Source organism: Oncorhynchus nerka, linkage group LG20 (genome assembly GCF_034236695.1).
Source record: "Oncorhynchus nerka isolate Pitt River linkage group LG20, Oner_Uvic_2.0, whole genome shotgun sequence".
NCBI classification, from domain to species: domain Eukaryota; kingdom Metazoa; phylum Chordata; class Actinopteri; order Salmoniformes; family Salmonidae; genus Oncorhynchus; species Oncorhynchus nerka.
This window is the reverse complement of record NC_088415.1, coordinates 40,967,320-40,989,749: the sequence shown is the minus strand read 5'-3', so window position 1 is coordinate 40,989,749 and position 22,430 is coordinate 40,967,320. Positions and strand designations below refer to the sequence as shown.

The following is a 22,430-nucleotide window of genomic DNA, read 5'->3' as shown; positions in this document are numbered from 1 at the left end:
GCCTCATTTTTTTTGTTTGTTTAGAGGAACCCACCTCCAGAAGCCAACAAATATGTCTCGATGAACAGAAAACTATATTATTATGTTGTATTTGTTTGCGTACTTAACTTAATGGTTTGTTATATTGTAATATTTTCACATTACATGACTCTCACTTTATGAAATTAATTTGTTTCATTATGAGATTGAATTAAACACAATTGAGCATGCAGGCCTATGCCATTAATTGGATGTCTTACTGTGTTCATTTCAGTGCCAAAAACTGCCCAATGTAAGACAGATGCAAAACAGAAAAAAAACGGACCCTTTTTCCAGTTGTAGAGATTGCAAGTTTTATGATGTACAATCAAATTCGTTTATGCTTCAGGCTTGAATATACCCAATACGGTGACAAAATCTTCATTTTGACAATTGAACATTAATCAGCATGGTCTGAATCGAAGTCGAGGGATTTCTATAAATATAACTTTTGCCCAAGGAAATGCCAAATGTATAAATCCAGTTTAACGACCCCAAACCGACCTGTCCTTAATATCTCTCCTCGGCCCCAATTCTAGAAGATCACACACTTGTTATAGCTTTTTCTGGGACACCTTACCTCAATTAGAAATTAACTGGAAGGAGGGGGATGTGAGAGAAGGGGTTGGGAGGATAAAGTGGCAATGGAGAGAAAAGGATACAACAAGCAATGCAAAGTCAAGAACACTAACATTGTTGTTATTAATGGGGAAAGTTGTAGCCTAAGCCCATGTGGCTTAGGCCACATATATATTGGCCATTTTAGGGAGATTTCAGAGAGAAGAGAAATTGTCGTTAGAAAAAGGGGATTTGTGACATATGACTTAATTGGTATCGATTGCTTTTCTATGACGTAAAATATTGTAATTCACAGTATTTTAGCCTTTTCAAACCTGCTAATTTATTAGATAATTCCCTCTTTTTTTATTGCGAAAAAATATCATTTCTAAACGAAAATGTCCGTTGTGTTTTTTAGTTGTGAAATTTGAAAATACAATACAAAAATACTATCTTGAACGTCCATGATATTACCTTATGTTGAATTTCAGGACATCATAGGCTACACTTTTTTAGGGTAGTTATTAAAACCATTCCGAATAATTTGGGATGAAATAATATATATACTTTTACAGGTTTTTTATTTAGCTAGGCAAGAGAGTTAAGACCACATTCTTACTTACAATAACGGCCTAACGACGCTGGGCCAATTGTGCGCTGCCCAATAGGACTCCCCATCATGGCCGGTTGTGACACAGCCTGGAATCGAACCAGGGTCTGTAGTGACGCCTCTAGCGCTGAAATGCAGTGCCTTAGACCACCGCGCCAATCGGGAGTTTGAACTCTAGTATCTCATCCCGCTCATTATCTTGTTTTTGATTGTTATTTTATTTTGCAGACAACGAAATGAGGACCGATACAGAATGAAGGGGATATGTACAGTATCGGTAAGTTGTTTATTATTTTTGCACAAACAATAGGCTTCCTGCCCCATTCGGTCCCTTCCTGCAGAGCCAACAGAGAGGGCAGTGTTCCCTGATAATAGCCAAGCCAGTGAAATGCACTGGGCGAGGTGATATTAGCAAAAATATGCTATTTGCTTTCATGCTAAGAAATTCGTTTTAACTAGGCCTATGTACACAAATTCCATTCTACAACAATTACTCGTTATTACACTATATAAACATCATAAAGATTATTTCACACATGTTGGGTTCTAATTTTCTGAAAGATATCTATTTATAACAATCAGTCAGTGAAAGAACAACGAATCTTCTGTTATCCTACTATCAATGTTGTAGCCTACAGAATTTGTGTTGCATGCACATCGTGTGTTACAGATATGCACTATAAAAAGGGTTATTATGAATTTGACAGTAGTTTACAGGCATCTAGGTGGAAAGTACAACTCTGTATGTAATATTACAGCACACCTACTGTAATATTAACAAAGTATCAAAGCAAGTACTGTGTAAGGACACAGTACATTACCGTAAATGTACCGTAGTATACTGTAAAAAAGAAAATGCTACCATAATCGAAATGAATGACTGAAAGAATGAGTGAATGGATGAATGAAATGAATTGAGGGGAGGAGATCGTATTTCACAGTATTTTACTGTAATTACAAGGGATTGGTACAAGCAGGTTGGCTGCTAAGAAAAGTGTTTACAGGTTACAGTAGACTAATTCATATCTGGGTTTTTATATTACGTACACTTCTAGAGGCCTTAACAACGGTTTCTAAACTGGCAGCAACTGCATGGAAAAACAGATCAAAATGACATGGCAAACTGCTCAACCATTTGAGGTTTAAGACTGACTGCCTCTGGGGTCCTATAACCACATTGGAGTTCAATTGGTACCGCATTCTCACTCATGGGTGCAACAAATATGGCCTCTTACAATGCACGCCTCAAAATATGTAAATGAGACAGAAACTACATGACCATGCAACCACACTAGTGGTCAAAGGGTTTTTAGTGCTCCAAAGATACGGTATGGCATACTGAGTGCCATTCGAAATACAGCAATTCTTTCCCCAACTACAACATTTTCCCACAATGCACCATAATTGACAGTATGCTGCAGTAAGACGTTTCAGAATATATTACTGTTGATAATAGCCACAATTACAGTATCATTTACAGTTTTCTGTTACAGTGTGCAGCCTATGTTTGTGAAAGAGAACATGCTGCAAGGTGTTCATGTGACGGAAAAGAAAGGTTCACCATTTTTCCCATGAACAAATGAAACATCAAATGAGTTTGCCTAAGGGCCTCATTTTTCTGTAGTTCTACATTATAACTAGTTATTGAACTAGGGGAGAGATCTGAAATCCATTTGTGGGGAGAAGGAATTCATTGCTTTTCGCCCATCAATAATCCTTGGCAGTGAACTATTGGAAGTCAAACGTGAGGGGTGAAACGCAGGTCAGGCTGTCTAACGAATATTAAAAAGCGTCCACAACACTGGAGCTGGGATGAGATGGGACCTGGGGGCGTGCACGGGCCTGTGAAGGCGGGGGCGGTTGGTAGGGGTAGTGCGAAAACTCTAATTATAAACTGAGTGGGTCGAACCCTAAATGCTGATTGGCTGAAAGCTGGTATATCAGACCGTATACCATGGGTATGGCAAAACATGTATTTTTACTGCTCTAATTGTGTTGGTAAGCAGTTTATAATAGCAATAAGGCTCTTCGGGGGTTTGTGATATGTGTCAAAGCACTCTGCGTTGCGTCGCACGTTATAATGATTTGGCCATATACCACACCCCCTCGGGCCTTAGTGCTTAATCATATGCCGAGATTTGCAGATGCTAATGTTAGATGAGCAAGAAAGTCTGTATGTTTTCTTCTTCTCTTGTCTATCCTAAATGGTTACCTATTCTAGTCCATTCCATTCCATTCAATGTATGATATTATATTATATCTATAACATTATCTTGTTCACAAGTCATCTGAACATGTTCATCTTTTAATTGTGCATCAATACAAACGTGAAGATTAAATTGGCGTTTTCCAGGCTATTCGGTTGAATATACCTATTCACCATTTCAGTAGACTATTAGATTCTTGAAACAGGTCACACTCACACCATGCACGATACATTTTTCATCTCCGTCTTCTCATTAACTTCTATGATGGCAGCCAGAGAGGTTACCGAGCGGTCAGTATGGTAATAGCGAGGCAGGCGAGCACGAGAAATCGTTGGGGACAATAGAAACTTATTTTTCATCTGTGCTGTCACGCCGGCGCTTTGCAGGCTACCCACCGTGCACCGTGTTTATGGCTGAATATTCATAGTTTAGAGGAGCGACTAACCTCAAAGGCAGGCTACTCTTTTCGTGTGTGTGTGTGTGTGTGTGTGTGTGTGTGTGTGTGTGTGTGAGAGAGAGAGAGAGAGAGAGAGAGAGAGAGAGAGAGAGAGAGAGAGAGAGAGCTATAAGATAATACTGCATATATTTTATTGACAGATTTTCACCTAACAGAATTCTGGCAGTTCGATATTTTCTTTTCATGCTACAATGGAAAATACTCATTAGTTGTCTATATGTACCCTGTAGAACCGAATTTGTGTTAATATATTACAATCGCAAGTACGTCTCTACAGGAATACATGGGCTACTGAAATCCCACGTCTGTCAAGATAATCGTCTGCTTCAACTGTCGCTTCTATTCTGTAGGTTATAGCTGCGTTGTATCACGTGTTAGCATGAATAATAGGGCACGAATAGCCATACATCTCAGAAGAAGTCTGTGCAAAATATGTGTCTAACTTAAAAACAATCTAAGATTGTCTAGAAGAAGCCCAGGCCCAGGCATTGTAATGACGTTCAAAGGCATATATTTGTACAGTAGGCTATTTGGAAGCAAAGGTATACTACTACAAGTCTGCCTGTACTAGTAAAACATGTAAGCAACCAGCGATCGTTTAAAGCGGACTGATTTAGGCCTACGGCGTTCTATAGCCCCATAAAACGCCTCAAACATTGCTGCCGAAAGTAATAAAAATGGCGGGCGCGCTCTACACATAAACAAACCATAAACATCTGCCCTGCTATGTTATTTTCACCAGATCATGTTGACAAATGACTAAAAGAAGACCACTACCTCGAATTTAGACGCTGATTAGCAAGCAGGTGATTGACCTCGTGTTCTGATCCTTCTTATGTTCTTATAATCCATCCCTGTCGTAGTAGGCTAGATTTATTCTAGATGTATTTTAAATTATTATTATTATTCGTTTTTATTATGAGTCTATTGAGCCCTAAAGTTCACAGACTGCTTATGTGTAGGCCTACTGTCCTGTGATAATGTGGTCTCGTGCATAATTTAAAGGATGGAATACAAAACAGGAATACATTTGGCCAACAGTTAATTACAGTATAATTGCGCCTGTAACGCATCTGTGGCAAGTGATACCACTCAAAATGGACAGCTTTATCTGCAATGATTTACTTTTCTGAACACAACAGTGTATGGGGGGGGGGGGGGGGGGTTGTAATGGATGATGTTATTTGCCCGCATGCTAGGGCTGATGTCAAATGAATAACCTATACACGTGCACTTAGACAGCCACTTGTGTTGAAGAAGATGAAGCCACGATGGACAAAACACCTCCCTGAGACTCATTTCAGAGTAACGTAACACTGATTTGTTTACTAGTTGGATCACCATGTCATACTCATGTAGTGTCTTATTCAAATGTATGGACCTGTACATATCCAGAGAGAGAAAGAGCACGCGACGGAGAACGATATAAATTCATACTTCAATCATTCAACCATGATTTCGGTGATATTGCATTATCATTAGCATCTACGTAATACTATTTTAAAGCAGTGAGATGTGTTTGACCGTGTTTGAAAGTATTCAAATGCAAAGTATTACATGTGTACTTGTACTTCAGTATACTTCGTGATGTTGTTGTTACCGAAAAAGCTCATGTATACTGGTATACTAATATGGTGTGCCTCTGGTGTCCTCTGTCTCCTGATTTAGGCCCAATTCTAATTTCAAAAACTCTCGCTTAATTGGAACTGCATAGCATGTACGATTTACGCGAACGTTCATGGACTGTTTGAAGGCAGCAGCCGGATATTCTTAGACAGGGTTGCCTTTATTTTTGTGAATGAGGTAATCCTGCCGCTGTTTTACTTGCAGTAAGCAACCCAATTGTTTTTGAGATTTTGCGTGCGATGATCCATTCACATATATCACTCTACCTCCATTTCTATTTCTGGATAATAATGATACTGATGATAACAACAATAATAATAGAACTGTAATGACAGGGTACACTTCACATAAGAGGTGTTTGTTTTGATCATTTGCATTGGTGACACAAATGGCGTGAGGAGAGAGAGCGAGAGAGAGAGACAGCGAGAGAGAGATGATGCCCACAATGGCGACGGAAGGTACGTTCGAAAACCTTTGGTTCCTTATCCGGGGACTACCTCTCACTCTGCTATTGGGCCGTGGGGTCACGTGGTAAAAGTAACTTTACAGGGCTGCTCGCAAGTAGGAGGGCTTTATGGAGCAGAAAAACGACAAAGCTAGAAAAATTATTTTCCACTCCAGAAATTAATGATCATGAGCTCGTATTTGATGGACTCTACCTACATTGATCCGAAATTTCCTCCATGCGAGGAATATTCACAAAACAGCTACATCCCCGACCACAGCCCCGAATATTACAGCCGCGCAAGGGACCCTGGCTCTGGTTACCAGCATCACCATCAGGAGTTATACCCTCCGCGGGCGAGCTACCAAGAGCGCCAATATAACTGTGCAAGCATCCCTGAACCTGACACGCAAAGTGGACATGGACTACCCCATACTGCGCACCTGCTTGCAGGGAAAGGGCAGCCAGCCTCATGTGAGACCCCACAGCTACCCATGTCCCCCACCACCCCACCGGCTGCATCCTCCGCCTGCAACCAAGCTACACCGGAGCATCCAAACAGCTCAGCCTCCTCCAAGCAGCCCGTGGTATACCCATGGATGAAGAAAATTCACATCAGCACTGGTAGGCAACTTGTCTCTGTGTTTGTCTTTTCTCTCTCTCCACTCTCTACTCCTCTCTCCTCCTTTCCTTCCCTTTATCGGTGCCTCTAACTCCCATCTCCTTCCCAGCCCCTGCTACGATAAGCTTTTGAAATGGCACAATTGAGGCGGATTTACGACTCCGCGTCGGTAATTACACCCACCATAAATTTTATAGCCGAGGTATACTCTTGGCAGCCGTATCACCATGTGGCTTCTGCTGTTGTGTAGCCTATGTGCACGATGGAGAGAAGAGGGGGAGAGATTAAACGAAAGAAAAAAGACTGCGCTTTGTAATCTTGCATTAATAATTTAGCGCATACTTGGATGTGAGTGTCCCCTAATTACAGAGAGATAGACAAGTTCTTAACTTCCCATTTAGATTCTTTCTCACACCAGAACTACCATATCTAGCCATTTATTCTGCCCATTCCCATTATATATCCCAGTTGACACTGGGACACTCTTGTTTACTCCCTCCTTCCCTGCTTTTCTTTCTTTCTATTTACTTCTCCCCTTTTCCAGCGAACCCGAATTACAATGGAGCGGATTCCAAGCGGTCTAGGACAGCCTACACTCGACAGCAGGTCTTAGAATTGGAGAAGGAGTTCCACTATAACCGCTATTTAACTCGGCGGAGGCGCATTGAGATAGCTCATACATTGGTTCTCTCCGAACGACAAATCAAAATTTGGTTTCAGAACCGCAGGATGAAGTGGAAAAAAGACCATAGGCTTCCTAACACCAAAGTGAGATCCTCCACCACGGGCGTATCCTCCGGGTCCAACACAACCTCATCAACCGGCGCTGTCGCCACTTCCTCGGCCACTGGTGCCATTATTCCAAATGAACTTTCCGGAGGAGAGGATGGCGAGGATATTACAACGTTATAAGGCGAACAAAAACAAAACACAAAAACACTTCAAGAAGGGAGATAGAGAAATGACTGATTATTTATAGAATAAAATAATCAGTCATATAGAATATATTTTGTTTTCGTAGCTATTTGTGTGGTTTCATTTAAGTCCAAAGTTATATAAAATGCATGTTATATAGCATGGATTTATGCGAATACCGATGGATTCTTTTTACGCGACACAGGGTTTAAGTTATTTCATGCTGAATCAAAATGATGTTTTTATGAGAAAATGTTTTGAATGAAGGAAAAAAAATGTAGGCCTACATTTGATTTAAATGTTATGGTGGGCCATTCGTTTGCCCTGCTGCCCAAGGTGAAATGCACAATTTATTTATTTTAAGCGGAACACTGGAAGAATACCATTATTATCATAGTTATTTTTGGTAAAAATGCTGGAACATACCGATGGGAACATCGATCTTGCAACAAGGTGAATTACCTCGCCTATTTCAAAAACAGGATTTTGAATTACAATTTAGTTTGTGGTGTTTACGTTGTGTTTTAGCAGGTTATTGTAAAATGCAATAAACATAGTTTAGTGTATTTGTGATAATCATATTGGTCAATAAAACAGTGAATGTCTACTAGTTTTTTTTTTCATGTTTGGATGGATTTTATTCATGACCAATCGAGGTCAAGTGTAATTTCTTTTGATAACAGAAGCTCATCCTATGATGTGGTGAACGTTATTTCAAAATGTTATGAAAGTCACAATTGACCAAGTACTGTATTTCCTTTATAGTTCAGCCTAACAAAGCATTAAACATTTGTTTGGCAAAGTTGTCCGTTAGCAACGTTCTCGAGGTTGGCATGTGTATCAGATTCACCATTCATATTCCCCCTTCATTTCTAATACTCCACAATATACCTAATCCCTAATCCAATCATAATCAATGATTCTATTCCAAATAAAGGGTTATAGCCTGGCTGCATGCGTCCTACCCTACATGCTTGCTCATTAGTCTCAAGGACATTCAATTAACATGGCAAGCCATTCAACCAGGCCCTCAACCAGACTCCCTCTGTAGAATAGGCCAGTGCCTGACTTTCTGGAGCCCTGTTTCCTGCTCATTACTGAACCTATTGCTGCATATAACTCTGCAAATCACTATCATATTGTCAAAATATGACCAAATAATCATTTGCGTTGATGTTATGGGTTGCTATTAATTCCCCCTTTGCCCCAATTACAGGTTGTTTTTCTTGTCTTCTAATAAAGTCAATAACTTGAAGTCAGATTATGGGGCCTTATCGTGGACAATAAAGTATACTATAGTTGACACAATATCGTACTAGGATCATATCCACGAGCATTGCCTCAGATTTTCATAGAATATCTTGTAAAAAAAAGTTTTTTATATGCATGCACACAGGCCTTCTCAATGTGCAATCATTTCTACAGATATAAAATGGAATGTTAGTTTTCTGAGATTGTCATTCTAAAAGTAGCCTATGTCTGTTGGGCCCTGAGACCTCCCCGGTCAAAGTGAAGAGTATGCTTTTAAAAAGTGGCGCTCGAGCAACGTCATCGTCACCTCTGCGCTTGGTAAGTAGCCGACACTGCAAAAGTATCGTGGCGGGATTTTCCATAGGCCTATATGGCAGTGTTGTGGATTTATTGTCACCATGCAACTCTAATAATACATAGGCTACTCATATTGTGCAATTTCTCTCCTGTAACCATGTCTTGCATGATGAAAAAGACCGTTCAGTTAACAGTTTTCCCCAAAATTATTTCATTTGTGGAATATCTTTTTCTTATCCTGCTCAAAATGTGGTGTAAAACATGTCACGTTTGAAAAGAGCGCAAGCATTTGATAGATTATTAAAATGTGTGACTTGAATAGAAATTATAAAACGGCTTGCTAGATGGGGGGGCAGACGATCACAAAGGGGAGATGTAGTCTATTCTGAACCATCAATCTTAACGCCACAGAGTAAAATTATTTGGGACTGAATATATTAATTTGGCAACAGCCTCCCTCACAAAGAAATAAACCCAACTCACTAACTAGCAACTTTACGAAATAAAACTACCAAGGACAAAAATGAAACTTAACACCTTGCCCAATTCCAGGAGCCTTTATGTAGCTGCCAGGGCCCGTTTTCCCAAAAGCATTTTAAGGATAATTATGAACTTAGCCTTAAAATGCTTTGGGAAACCGGGCCCTTGACAGTTGAGAGAATGTGTAGCTACTCCAAAGTCTCAGCATCCCTCCAATCTCTTTCTAAAACCTGTCGCCTCCATGTCGCGAGGCTGAAAAGGTACTTTATTGAAGTTGGGGACGAACCGCGAGAAGGCCGAGTTCAGTCGGAGGGCACATTTTCTGTCCCATTAGGTCCGTTTCAGCCGGGATGGCCGACCTTTGCAACCCCTGTGACCTGACTGGCTCTCTATACGTGTACCTTCTGTGTGTGCCCTCGTAGGTGGTACCCCGTCCTTACGTGGCTTCGTCAGTGCGCTGGCCTTTGTGGGTTTTTCTGCTCGGGGCCTATTGAGGGGCCGGTGGAAGGGCACCTCTGCATGTGTTACTCTTTTGTTGCTCTCAGTGGTGACCCGAGAGTGCGGTGAACTGTCGGCCACTTCTCTTCCATTGTGTAGGACCTAGCCCCCTTGGACATCTTACACATTTGAGGGACTTCCAAGTGGTGACTTTGGAGCTTCTGATCCGTATGCATGTGAGTGTTAGGCCTGCTCATGTCGAATGCATTATTACAATTTATAGGATTCTGCATGGGAAAACGTTGTATATTTGTGAAAATGCATCCATCTTGGTGCATAACAGCTTCAATATCATTACGGGTAAACGTTACTTTTGGAATGAATATTATATAGACAAATATATAGGCTACGTTTACGTGGACATTTGCTCTTGCATTGTAGGCCGAAATTAACAATTTAATGTATTTCAATCCAAGTCATGTATTTGATTCATGCTATACAAGAAATGCACGTCTTCAACTTGTGGGCATTCATGGAGACAATGATAGGATGCTCCACCAGGACAGGACTGAATCCCCCAATATATATGATGGACGACGGTCTGAAGTGAATGGTCTCGCAGTGCACTGTGCAGGTGTGTGAAGTTATACAGCCGCATGGTGTATTTTATTAGAAGCTTTTGTACCTCGTGTACCTCTCTTTGCAGTTCACTGATTTACTACGTACTGGTCTGTTACGACCTGTCGTCGAAGTGGGGCCTATACGAATACATGAATTAAACCACACCACGGCAGCATGCATCACACTTAGTAGAGATTCTTCAACCTGTGCTGGTTAGAGGTTATATGTGTGTGAATGGGTTAGGTGTAGATGTGTACATATGAACGACAGTGGTAATTTGTAATTACACCATTTGTAACAATATTTAGATCATTGACGTTCAGTCGGACCTCTTAGAATTATTCGACATTGAAACCGTTTTAAAATGACTTGTGATCATAACATGTACTTCACGATTTTAGATATAGGCCTATGCCTTGATTTGCCCCTAAAACATATATCAAACCTATGCAGTTACTGTGGTCCATGGCACAAATATTTTGTAGCAAACAGGACGCTTACACTCAACAGTTCTGTAAGCGATGAACAGCTTTCACGTGCTATAGAACAGTAATTGTACCATTTATCAGCATCTCCATAAAGCCACCTCACCTGACATTTTGTGCCCTGAAGATATTTGAGAGTAGGGGTTGCACAGAGGTTATGTGTGACAATACGTTTATTTTCACATTGTTCAATATTATTTGAGTAAACACAAGCAGCAACACACAAAAAAACGTTATATCTGATTGTAATTTTCATTAATCGGACATAGCCCATAGGGTGCTCCAATAGGCCGAGGACGACAACACGTACAGTACACGGTCATTGAAAGAAAATATTATTGATACAGCACAGAAATTATGGGGGAAATTGAAATTTTTCAAGTTATTTTCCTGTGACTTAAACAATCGAAGTTGTCCATTCACAGACCTTAACCTAATGTATTTTCAACTTGATTTGAAAGCTTACTTACCGAGTTGCAGCTTTCAATCCAATCTACATGTTTATGTCATTACGAAGAATGCTAGTTTGAAAGTAGATTATATAGCCAGATACTGGTAATATAAATACATCTGAAAGTAGATTATACACTATGGGTTTAAATGTAAAGCAATTACGCGCTAGTTCAGATGTAATGTTTTCTTTGTAGCTACGGGCTAAGACCTGTCTTTTCAGAATTATTTTTGTATTTGTTTAATTGTTTAGCTTCGTGTATTTCAATTGGTGTGATGAATTCCCCAAAAGTAAATATAGAATATGCTGCATTTTGTACAAATGTCGCCTATATTTTTGGAGTGTGGGCCTAATTATTTGATAACATTCCTGCAAAAGCTAAGCCATTGTGAATCTTGTCTCTTCAAAGTCTTTAGAGAATATTGAGAATGTTTCTCTCCATATGATTCCGGGGAATGCAGGCGAACATTCCACTTTGCAACATTGATTTACGGCAGGCCTCTGGCAAGGCATCTTTCTCTCTCACACTCTCTTGGCGGACGGAACCACGAAAATAAACTTGTTAAAAGAAGTGGAAATCATATATCCGAATTCCCCACCCCAAAAAACTGTTATGATGATCTTTGTGGTAATATTTGTAGATTTATATTAGTAAATTACTATGGCTACAAAAACATCTCTCCCTTGTTCAAGATGAGTTCTTCTTCAACCAATTTATTTGTTAACGAAAGGTCTGACTCCAAACTATTGTGACGGGGATGGTGTAGTCTGCATAAAGTGTAAAGTATTTAAGTAAAAAGTAAAAAATACTTTAAAGTACTACTTAAGTAGTTTTTTTTAGTATCTGTACTTTACTATTTATATTTTTTGACAACTTTTACTTTCACTTCATTCACTACATGCCTAAAATAAAATAATTTTCTTTTTACGCCATATATTCTCCCTGACACCCACAAGAACTCTTTACATTTTGAATGCTTAGCAGGACAGAAAATGGTCCAATTCGCACACTTATCAAGAGAACATCCCTGGTCATCCCTACTGCCTCTGATCTGGAGGACTCGCTAATAACAAATGCTTTGTTTTTAAATGATGTCTTAGTGTTGGAGTGTGAAAATTGTGCATCTGGTTTGCTTAATATAATGAATTTCTACTTATTCCTACTTTTACTTTGACTTTTGATACTTAAGTATATTTTAGCAACTACATTTACTTTCGATACTTAAGTATATTTAAAACCAAATACTTTTAGACTTTTTTTTACTTTTAGACTTTTTTTTTAGACTTTGTGTGACTTTCACTTCTACTTGAGTCATTTTCTATTAAGGTTTCTTTACTTTTACTCAAGTATGAAAACGGAGTACTTTTTCCACCACTGGTAGTCTGTTTATACAGCAGTCATGGCAGCTGCATGAAGGCGCTGAGTTGAAACAGGGGTCAAATCTCATGTTCCAGGGATAGGGGAAATAAGGCTGCTCAATCTCACATTGACCAGACTTCATTAAGGAGGGTGTGTCATAAATCCGTAAATCTAGTCGGTCCGTTCACCCCCAGAGGGGCAGATGCACCATGTCTGGCCTGTGTGCTTATGGGCATCTGTGTGTGTGTGTGTGTGTGTGTGTGTGTAGGAGCATGCGTGTGTGTGCGTGCGTGCGTGTGTGTGTGTATGTGTATGTGTGGTGTGTGTGTGTGTGTGTTGAATTGATTCTCAAATCTATTATTAATTAATTATTTACAAGTAGAAAAGTTGCCATCCAAGGCTCAATATTTAAAAAGTATATGGACTTAAAAGTTGTCAATACAATTATGGTTATTCCTTTATAAACATCATAACATATGCTACATTTAACAGTTGTAATTAGGCCTAGTGCAGTTACTTATAAAGCATTTATAGATATTAGTGTAACGTAATATAGCATTTTACCTAAGTTTCAGTCCCTGGTAGACAAGTGTCCAAGTATTGGTCTATATGAGACATGGATCAATGTCAGAGCTGGACTGAATGCACTGGACTGCTGCCTAAATGATAAAGGGAGAGTGATTAGTTGCAATAGCAAGTGAGCTACTCATAACTTCTTGTCTTCACTAGTATACCCAACAGACGTTTAATATGAATTTGATTAAATGTATTTCTCTGGACAAGTAACATACATTTCCAAGGTATTGTATAATTCTCAGCAGCCATCTGTTCTTGTCAGCTCTCCAAGTCTATGCAGGTCCATTAAATCAGGTGAGAGGTTGAGGCTTTGGATTGGGTTAAAACATTCAATTCAGGCATTCATTCCGAATGGTTCAGTTAAGGGTTAAGGTTTGATATAGGGTTAAAACAAATATAAAATAAAATGATTGTATACCACTGGGATTGGACACACGACCATCTGATCCGAAGTCATGGGATTATGCCCATCCGCCACGCCTGTCCATAACACCAAGCCTATGGTAATAGCGCTCCGTGTTGCCCCTAGTGGCCGGTTTAGAAGGCATTTACTGACATCTTCGGGACAAGTCAATCTTGACCAATCTGCCTGGTTGGACTACAAGGTTGCATTTGCTGAGTGTAGGCGAAAATGTATTTCTGTAGGATCAAAACTATGGCATTATTGCAGAACTCGATGGGTCCAATTGCATTGTAGCAGATACAGGAATCATGAACATATTCCATAACAAATGTAGTCATTATTGATGCACAGTATATTGCCCCACCTGGACATATTAGGGAATAATGAGATTGTGATGCTCAGATGCAAACTGGTAACAGTTCACTGCAGTATACTGTGTAGGTACCATGTGTTTTGAGAAATGGAACATAACAGTTTTAGAAGTTATATTAGCCTACTGTTGGAACGTATTGACAGAGAATCAATCCAAAAATACTATGTAAAATAGAACTTCCATCCGTTGTAGAGATTGGAGGTCCTTTGGCCATGGCCGATATCCAAGTGCATGGGGTTATTGTAACAATATTTCACTCCCAGAAGCACTCTTCTGAAAGAACTGGTTGTTCAGTTTATGGTATAGGCCCTAGATAGGGAGATACAACTGAAAAGTAGTGTTTTATGTCTATATTGGACACAAACCAACATGTTAATTTAGTCAAATGTTCATGGAAATGTATGTCCAGAAACTAAGGATATATGTTGGCCAAGAAAGACAAAATAGCTAGTTTCACTTTTAATCTGTCGTTTTAATGGGTTATTATTGTTAGGAGTTGAAGCCAATAGCTATGGTTCAGCCTACAGTCTTAGAAAAAGCCTAATTTGGGGAACCTTTTGGTTCTTTGGACAAGATAAAAGAACCTTTTACAAAAAATAGTTCTACAGTGCCTTCCGGTAAAAGGTTCTACAGTGCCTTCAGACAGTATTCAAACCCCTTGAGTTATTCTACATTTTGTTGTGTTACACACTGAATAAAACATTTATTCAATTAATTTTTTCCTCCCCACTCTACAAACAATACCCCATAATGAGAAAGTGAAAATGTAAAAATAAAAAAAACTTGTATTAATTTACATAAGTATTCACACCCCTGAGTCAATGCATGTTAGAATCACATTTACATTTACATTTAAGTCATTTAGCAGACGCTCTTATCCAGAGCGACTTACAAATCACCTTTGGCAGGAATTACAGCTGTAGGTCTTTCTGGGTAAATCTATAAAATCTTTGCACATTATTATTTTTATAATTCTTCAAGCTCTCGCCCTCCATTTGACAAATTGGACCATAATTCTATCCTCCCGAATCCTGCATTACAAGCAAAATTGAAAGGAGGAAGCACCAGTGGTTCGTCAGTAAAAAAGTGGTCAGATGAAGCAGATGCTAAACTACAGGACTGTTTTGCTAGCACAGACTGGAATATGTTCCGGGATTCTTCCAATGGTATTGAGGAGTACACCACATCCGTCACTGGCTTCATCAATAAGTGCACTGATGACATCGTCCCCACAGTGACATACCCCAACCAGAAGCCATGGATTACAGGCAACATCCGCGCTGAGCTAAAGGGTAGAGCTGCCGCTTTCAAGGAGCGGGACTCTAACCCGGAAGTTTATAAGAAATCCCGCTATTCCCTCTGACGAACCATCAAACAGGCAAAGTGTCAATACAGGACTAAGATTGAATCGTACTGCTCTGACGCTTGTCGGATGTGGCAGGGCTTGCAAACTAATACAGACTACAAAGGGAAGCGCAGCCAAGAGCTTCCCAGTGACATGAGCCTACCAGACAAGCTAAATTACTTCTATGCTCGCTTCGAGTCAAGAAACACTGAAACATGCATGAGAGCATCAGCTGTTCCGGACGACTGTGTGATCACACTCTCCGCAGCCGATGTGAGTAAGACCTTTAAACAGGTCAACATTCACAAGGCCAATGGGCCAGACAGATTAGCAGGACGTGTACTCCGAGCATATGCTGACCAACTGTCAAGTGTCTTCACCCACATTTTCAACCTCTCCCTGTCTGAGTCTATAATACAAACATGTCTCAAGCAGACCACCATATATCCCTGTGCCTAATAACACTAAGGTACAGTGGCTTACGAAAGTATTCACCCCCCTTGGCATTTTTCCTATTTTGTTGCCTTACAACCTGGAATTAAAATATATTTTTGGGGGGTTTGTATCATTTGATTTACACACTCACATGCCTACCACTTTGAAGATGCAAAATGTTTTTAATTGTGAAACAAACAAGAAATAAGACAAAAAAAAACTGAAAACTTGAGCGTGCATAACTATTTACCCCCCACCAAAATCAATACTTTGTAGAGCTATCTTTCTTAGCAATTACAGCTGCAAGTCTCTTGGGGTATGTTCAGCAATCTTTAAGTCATACCACAGATTCTCAATTTGATTGAGGTCTGGGCTTTGACTAGGCCATTCCAAGACATTTAAATGTTTCCCCTTAAACCACTCAATTGTTGCTTTAGCAGTATGCTTAGGGTCATTGTCCTGCTGGAAGGTGAATCTCCTTCCCAGTCTCAAATCTCTGGGAGACTGAAACAGGTTCCCCCCGTGGATTTCCCTGTATTTAGCGCCATCCATCATTGCTTCAATTCTGCCTCTCTGATTAATGCCCTCCTTGCCTGAGTTTTGGTGGGAGGCCTTCTCTTGGCAGGTTTGTTGTGGTGCCAGATTCTTTCCATTTTTTAATAATGGATTTAATGGTACTCCATGGGATGTTTAAAGTTTTGGATATTTTGTCCGGCCTGTTTGGAGAGCTCCTTGGTCTTCATGGTGTCGCTTGCTTGGTGTTGCCCCTTGCATAATGTTGTTGCAGACTCTGGGGCCCTTCAGAACAGGTATATATATACTGAGATCATGTGACACTTAGATTGCACACAGGTGGACTTTACTTAACTAATTATGTGACTTATGAAGGTAATTGGTTGCACCAGATCTTATTTAGGGGCTTCATAGCAAAGGAGGTGAATACATATGCACGCACCACAATTCCGTATGGAATTTTTTAAATTTCACTTTACCAATTTGGACTATTTTGTGTTTGTCCAATACATGAACTCCAAATAAAAATCAATTTAAAAGACAGGTTGTAATGCAACAAAATAGGAAAAATAGCCAAGGGGGATGAATACTTTTGCAAGGCACTGTAATCTGCCTAAATGACTACTGATACATACACTCACGTCTGTAGGCATGAAGAGCTTTGAAAGGCTGGTCATGGCTCACATCAACACCATTATCCCAGAATCCCGAGACCCACTCCAATTCGCCCCAACAGATTCACAGATTATGCAATCTCTAGTGCACTCCACACTACCCTTTCACACCTGGACAAAAGGAACACCTATGTGAGAATGCTATACCATTGACGACAGCTCAGCGTTCAACACCATAGTGCCCTCAAAGTTCATCACTAAGCTAAGGACCCTAGGACTAAGCACCTCCCTCTGCAACTGGGTCCTGGAAATCCTGATGGGCCGCCCCCAGGTGGTAAGGGTAGGTAACAACACATCCGCCACGCTGATCCTCAACACGTGGGCCCCTCAGGAGTGCGTGCTCAGTCCCCTCCTGTACTCCCTGTTCACTCATGATTGCACGACCAGGCATGACTCCAACACCATCATTAAGTTTGCCGATGACACAACAGTGGTAGGCCTGGTCATCAATAACGACGAGACAGCATATAGGGAGGAGGACAGAGACCTGACCGTGTGGTGCAAGGACAAAAACCTCTCCCTCAACGTGATTAAGACTAAGGCGATGATTGTGGACTACAGGAAAAGGAGGACCGAGCACGCCTCCATTCTCATCGACAGGGCTGTAGTGGAGCAGGTTGAGAGCTTCAAGTTCTTTGGTGTCCACATCACCAGGACAGTCGTGAAGAGGCCACGACAAATCCCCTCAGGACACTGAAAAAATTTGGCATGGGTCCTTAGATCCTCAAAAGGTTCTACAGCTGCACCATCGAGGCCATCCAGACTGGTTGCCTCACTGCCTGGTATGGCAACTGCTCGGCATCCGACAGCAAAGGCACTACAGAGGGTAGTGCGCACAGTCCAGTACATCACTGGGGCCAAGCTTCCTGCCATCCAGGACCTCTATACCAGGCGGTGTCAGAGGAAGGCCCTAAAACTTGTCAAAGACTCCAGCCACCCTAGTCATAGACTGTTCTCTCTGCTACCACACGACAAGCGGTACCGGAGCGTCAAGCCTAGGTCCAAGAGGCTTCTAAGCAGCTTCTACCCCCAAGCCGTAAGACTACTGAACGTCTAATCAAATAGCTATCCAGGCTATGCCTCCCACCCTCTTTTACTCTGCTTATTATCTATGCATAAGTCACTTTAATAACTCTACCTACATGTACAGTATATACAGTTCAACTCGGAGGTTTACATGCACCTTAGCCAAATACATTTAAACTCAGTTTGTCACAATTCCTGACATTTAAAAAATTCCCTGTCTTAGGTCAGTTAGCATCGCCATTTTATTGTAAGAATGTGAAATGTCAGAATAATAGCAGAGAGAATGATTTATTTCAGCTTTTATTTCTTTCATCACATTCCCAGTGGGTCAGAAGTTTCATACACGCAAATAGTAGGTGGTAGCATTGCCTTTAGATTGCTTAACTTGGGTCAAACATTTTGGGTAGCCTTCCACAAGCTTCCCACAATAAGTTGGGTGAATTTTTGCCCATTCTTCCTGACAGAGCTGGTGTAACTGAGTCAGGTTTGTAGGCCTCCTTGCTCACACACGCTTTTTCAGTTCTGCCCACAAATTTCCTATAGGATTGAGGTCAGGGCTTTGTGATGGCTGCTTCAATACCTTGACTTTGTTGTCCTTAAGCCATTTTGCCACAACTTTGGATATATGCTTGGGGTCATTGTCCATTTGGAAGACCCATTTGCGACCAAGCTTTAACTTCCTGACTGATGTCTTGGGATGTTGCTTCAATATATCCACGTAATTTTCCTTCTCATGGTGCCATTTATTTTGTGAAGTGCACCAGTCCCTCCTACAGCAAAGCACCCCCATAACATGATGCTGCCACCCCTGTGCTTCACAGTTGGGGGGGTGTTCTTCGGCTTGCAGGCCTCCCCCTTTTTCCTCCAAACATAACAATGGTCATTATGGCCAAACAGTTCTGTTTTTGTTTCATGAGACCAGAGGAAATTTCTCCAAAAAGTGCATTTGCAAACCGTAGTCTGGATTTTGTCTGGCGGTTTTGGAGCAGTGGCTATTCCTTGCTGAGCGGCCTGTATGTTGATTTGGACTCGTTTTACTGTTTTACTGTAGATATAGATACTTTCATACCTGTTTCCTCCAGCATCTTCACAAGGTCATTTGCTGTTTTTCTGGGATAGATTTGCACTCTTCGCCCCATAATACGTTCATCTCTAGGAGACAGAATGCGTCTCCTTCCTCAGCGGTATGACAGCTGCGTGGTCCCATGGTGTTTATACTTGCATGCTATTGTTTGTGCAGATGAATGTGGTACCTTCAGGCATTTGGAAATTGCTCCCAAGGATGAACCAGACTTGTGGAGGTCTACAATTTTTTTTCTGAGGTCTTGGCTGATTTCTTTTGATTTTCCCATGATGTCAAGCAAAGAGGCACTGAGTTTGAAGGGAAGGTAGGCCTTGCAATACATCCACAGGTACACCTCCAATTGACTCAAATGATGTCAATTAGCCTATCAGAAGCTTCTAAAGCCTTGGCATCATTTTCTGGATTTTTACAAGCAGTTTTAAGGCACAGTCAACTTAGAGTATGTAAACCTCTGACCCACTGGAATTGTGATACAGTGAATTATAAGTGAAATAATCTGTCTGTAAACAATTGTTGGAAAAATGACTTGTGTCATGCACAAAGTAGATGTCCTAACCAACTTGCCAAAACTATAGTTTGTTAACAAGAAATTTGTGGAGTGGTTGAAAAATGAGTTTTAATGACTCCAACCAAAGTGTATGTTAACATCCGACTTCAACAGTATGTATGAGGTTTGGGGGGTTGAGAAGGGAGCAGACGACACATTTTTGATGCTTTATAGTATTGTTATTGTAAAGAAGTCAGCCAGAGTTTACTTAGGCCATCATTCAAACAAGGAGATAACTGCCTGGCCACCAATGCATATTTCCAAACTATGTTTGCAAATAATGACAATGCATTCTAAAAACTATGCTGGTATACATTTGTGCTTTCATTAATTGTTTATTAAATTATATTCTGAGCTCAAAACATTGTTGGTTAATGGTAGTAGCCATAATTTATAAATGGCACCATGCAGGGTTCCATATGGTACCATTTTGTTTTAGTGAAGAAGAACCTCTAGGGTTCTGATAAAAAAAAACATAAAATGGTTCTACATAGAACATTTAGGGGTTCCATACATAAAGCACGCAATAGCACCTTTTTGGTTCTATAAGGAACCGTTTTTCCAAGTGTATTGCATGTACATGTCCTATTTATATAGGTCAAGACATTAACACGTGTTCTGGGAAGAAAGGAAATTGACAATGTGTGTCTTTTACTTTTCCTCATGTATGAAGTGTGCAGTGCTCAGCAAAGTCTCCGGTCCTTTCATTTCACTCTGAATTGTTTACAGCAATGTAGGGCACCGGGCCAATAAATCTCCCGCGTGCTCTGCGGAGACAGGTCCATTTGTATGCACCGTTTTAACCGACAACATCCGCTGCCCATTAACGTCCTTCCACGAGCTCTCTGTCTCCTCTTCTCTGCCCGACTCGAGCTCTGTCCGCCGAAAATACATTATGGGCATGGATGCTTTTTGTTGAGAAGAGCAGTGTGGAGAACAGTGTTTTTGGAACAAAGGGGTTCGGAATTTTGCTGCTAGTGCTAAGGCCTACATGGTAGCCATGTCAACACGAAAAATCCCACATTAGTGGAAATGCTATATGCTGTGAGTTATGATATATTGTATGTTAAAATCCTCAATCGTTACGAAACTTTTTCAATGTTTCCTCGGCTGTTTGTGTCAGCCACCAAGCCGTGAAAAAGGGGTTGACACCCAGGGGGACTGGCGCGCGCTTTGTGCAGACAGAGAAAAATGATTTATTGCCACTTGGGCGGTTCAACCAGAGTTCACGGAGAATCGTGGTGTAGGCGCACGGATGAGCTAAATTATGTTCTTGCTGAGATAGTATATCACAGATTATATTCTATATCCAACACAGCCGAGTGTTCAACGATTTGAAACAAAGAAAACAAACGGAATTGAATTCCTTTCCTCTCATTTCTGACGTTACAGGTTCACAATATGATGATGGTAATAATAACAATAATAATGTTATCCTTATAATTATCCTAATCCTAATACTGTACTGAGTATGTGTAGTCTATATATCGAAATTGATCATGCACATGAAGCTCAAATAGGCCTATTGAGTTCCCTTATCGGTATCTGTATCTCAGGTTGGAATGAATCGTCTCGCATTCACCGCACACTCCCAACCAAGTCATATTTCATGTCGCCTAAATGGCACCAATGCGAACCCTGCTATGTGCACACTGAATGCCTCTCTCTGAAGAGCTCTGTGACAGCAATTCACTGTACTCTAAATAACAAATCGTTCTTAAAACAAGAATGATTTTGGGAAGAACAATTGGAAAAGTTAAGGGCATGAGGAGGAGTGTCTTCTGATAAGGTCCCTCTAATAGACGCAGTATAACCTGCCTGTTTAATTGTGCACAGTATACTAGGCATACCAGTTTCAAATGAAATGGCCAGAGGTAGCCTATTTGAATGTAGACCTAATATGGTAAATAAATGCGAATATATGTCATTTTTGTATGTGCACACGTCTTATTGTTAACTTTTAATAAGAGATGGTCTGCTTATTTGTCCCAATCTCCTATATGATTCTGAAAAGGCTATGTTCTCTCTCATTACTATGAGGCTGTGAACATGACTAGGATATGACTATGACCCATAACTCGATTTAGCTGAAATTCAAGTGGAGTATTTTGTTTATCCTGATGATCAACTGCATGCTCTCCGTGAACATTTGATGTTGCCGGAAATATTATCTCTACCTGCGTGCTATTCTTGTTGTTCTATTATTCTAAATGATCCCGTCAAAAAATGTCCTTTAATCGTTTTAGCCTACAATATTGAGAACATGATATGCTCCTTCTTTATGTTCAAATAACGTATTGGCGTGAGTGTGTGACGTGTGAATGGAGGATATGAATCAGGGAGTGAGGTTACCCTTGTGGCGGGGCTAGAAGGAGGGTAAACCGAAGAGGGATTAAATCAGAGCGGTGCTGTGAAGATGCTGGGTCGTCCCGGCTAGGCGATCCAGAGTGCATCATCCATCACGGTGCTGCTGGAAGACATCTATTGAGGATTCTCCTCAACAGATTTCTTATATTATATTATAGAAATACTAGTGAAAATATATTGTTGTAGGCCTAGGTTCTAATCAACATTTTCTGATAATATCATCCTTAGTCCACGTACACTTTAAAG

At 40.6% G+C, this 22,430-nt stretch overlaps 2 protein-coding genes across 2 annotated transcripts in view; both read left to right on the top strand.

The window, feature by feature from the left end:
* The window catches only part of LOC115102539 (homeobox protein Hox-C10a-like), a 71,164-nt gene that overhangs the window by 47,535 nt on the left and 1,199 nt on the right, over positions 1–22,430 (top strand). The window contains exon 3 of the mRNA XM_065005499.1: positions 1,415–1,463. The gene's annotated coding sequence lies outside the window, so the exon portion shown is untranslated. The remainder of the gene's footprint in view (positions 1–1,414; positions 1,464–22,430) is intronic.
* Positions 5,181–8,047, top strand: LOC115102544 (homeobox protein Hox-C4-like). Its single transcript, XM_029622614.2, has 2 exons — positions 5,181–6,545; positions 7,088–8,047. Exons 1-2 carry the CDS (start codon positions 6,104–6,106, stop codon positions 7,453–7,455), a joined length of 810 nt encoding a protein of 269 aa, XP_029478474.1. The 5' UTR covers positions 5,181–6,103; the 3' UTR covers positions 7,456–8,047.

What these genes read in the sequence shown, in the direction of transcription:
- LOC115102544 (XM_029622614.2), top strand. Translation starts at nt 6,104, where the DNA reads ATGATCATGAGCTCGTATTTGATGGACTCTACCTACATTGATCCGAAA. An exon ending in GAAAATTCACATCAGCACTG is followed by an intron (nt 6,546 to 7,087) that starts GTAGGCAACTTG and finishes CCCCTTTTCCAG; the next exon opens with CGAACCCGAATTACAATGGA.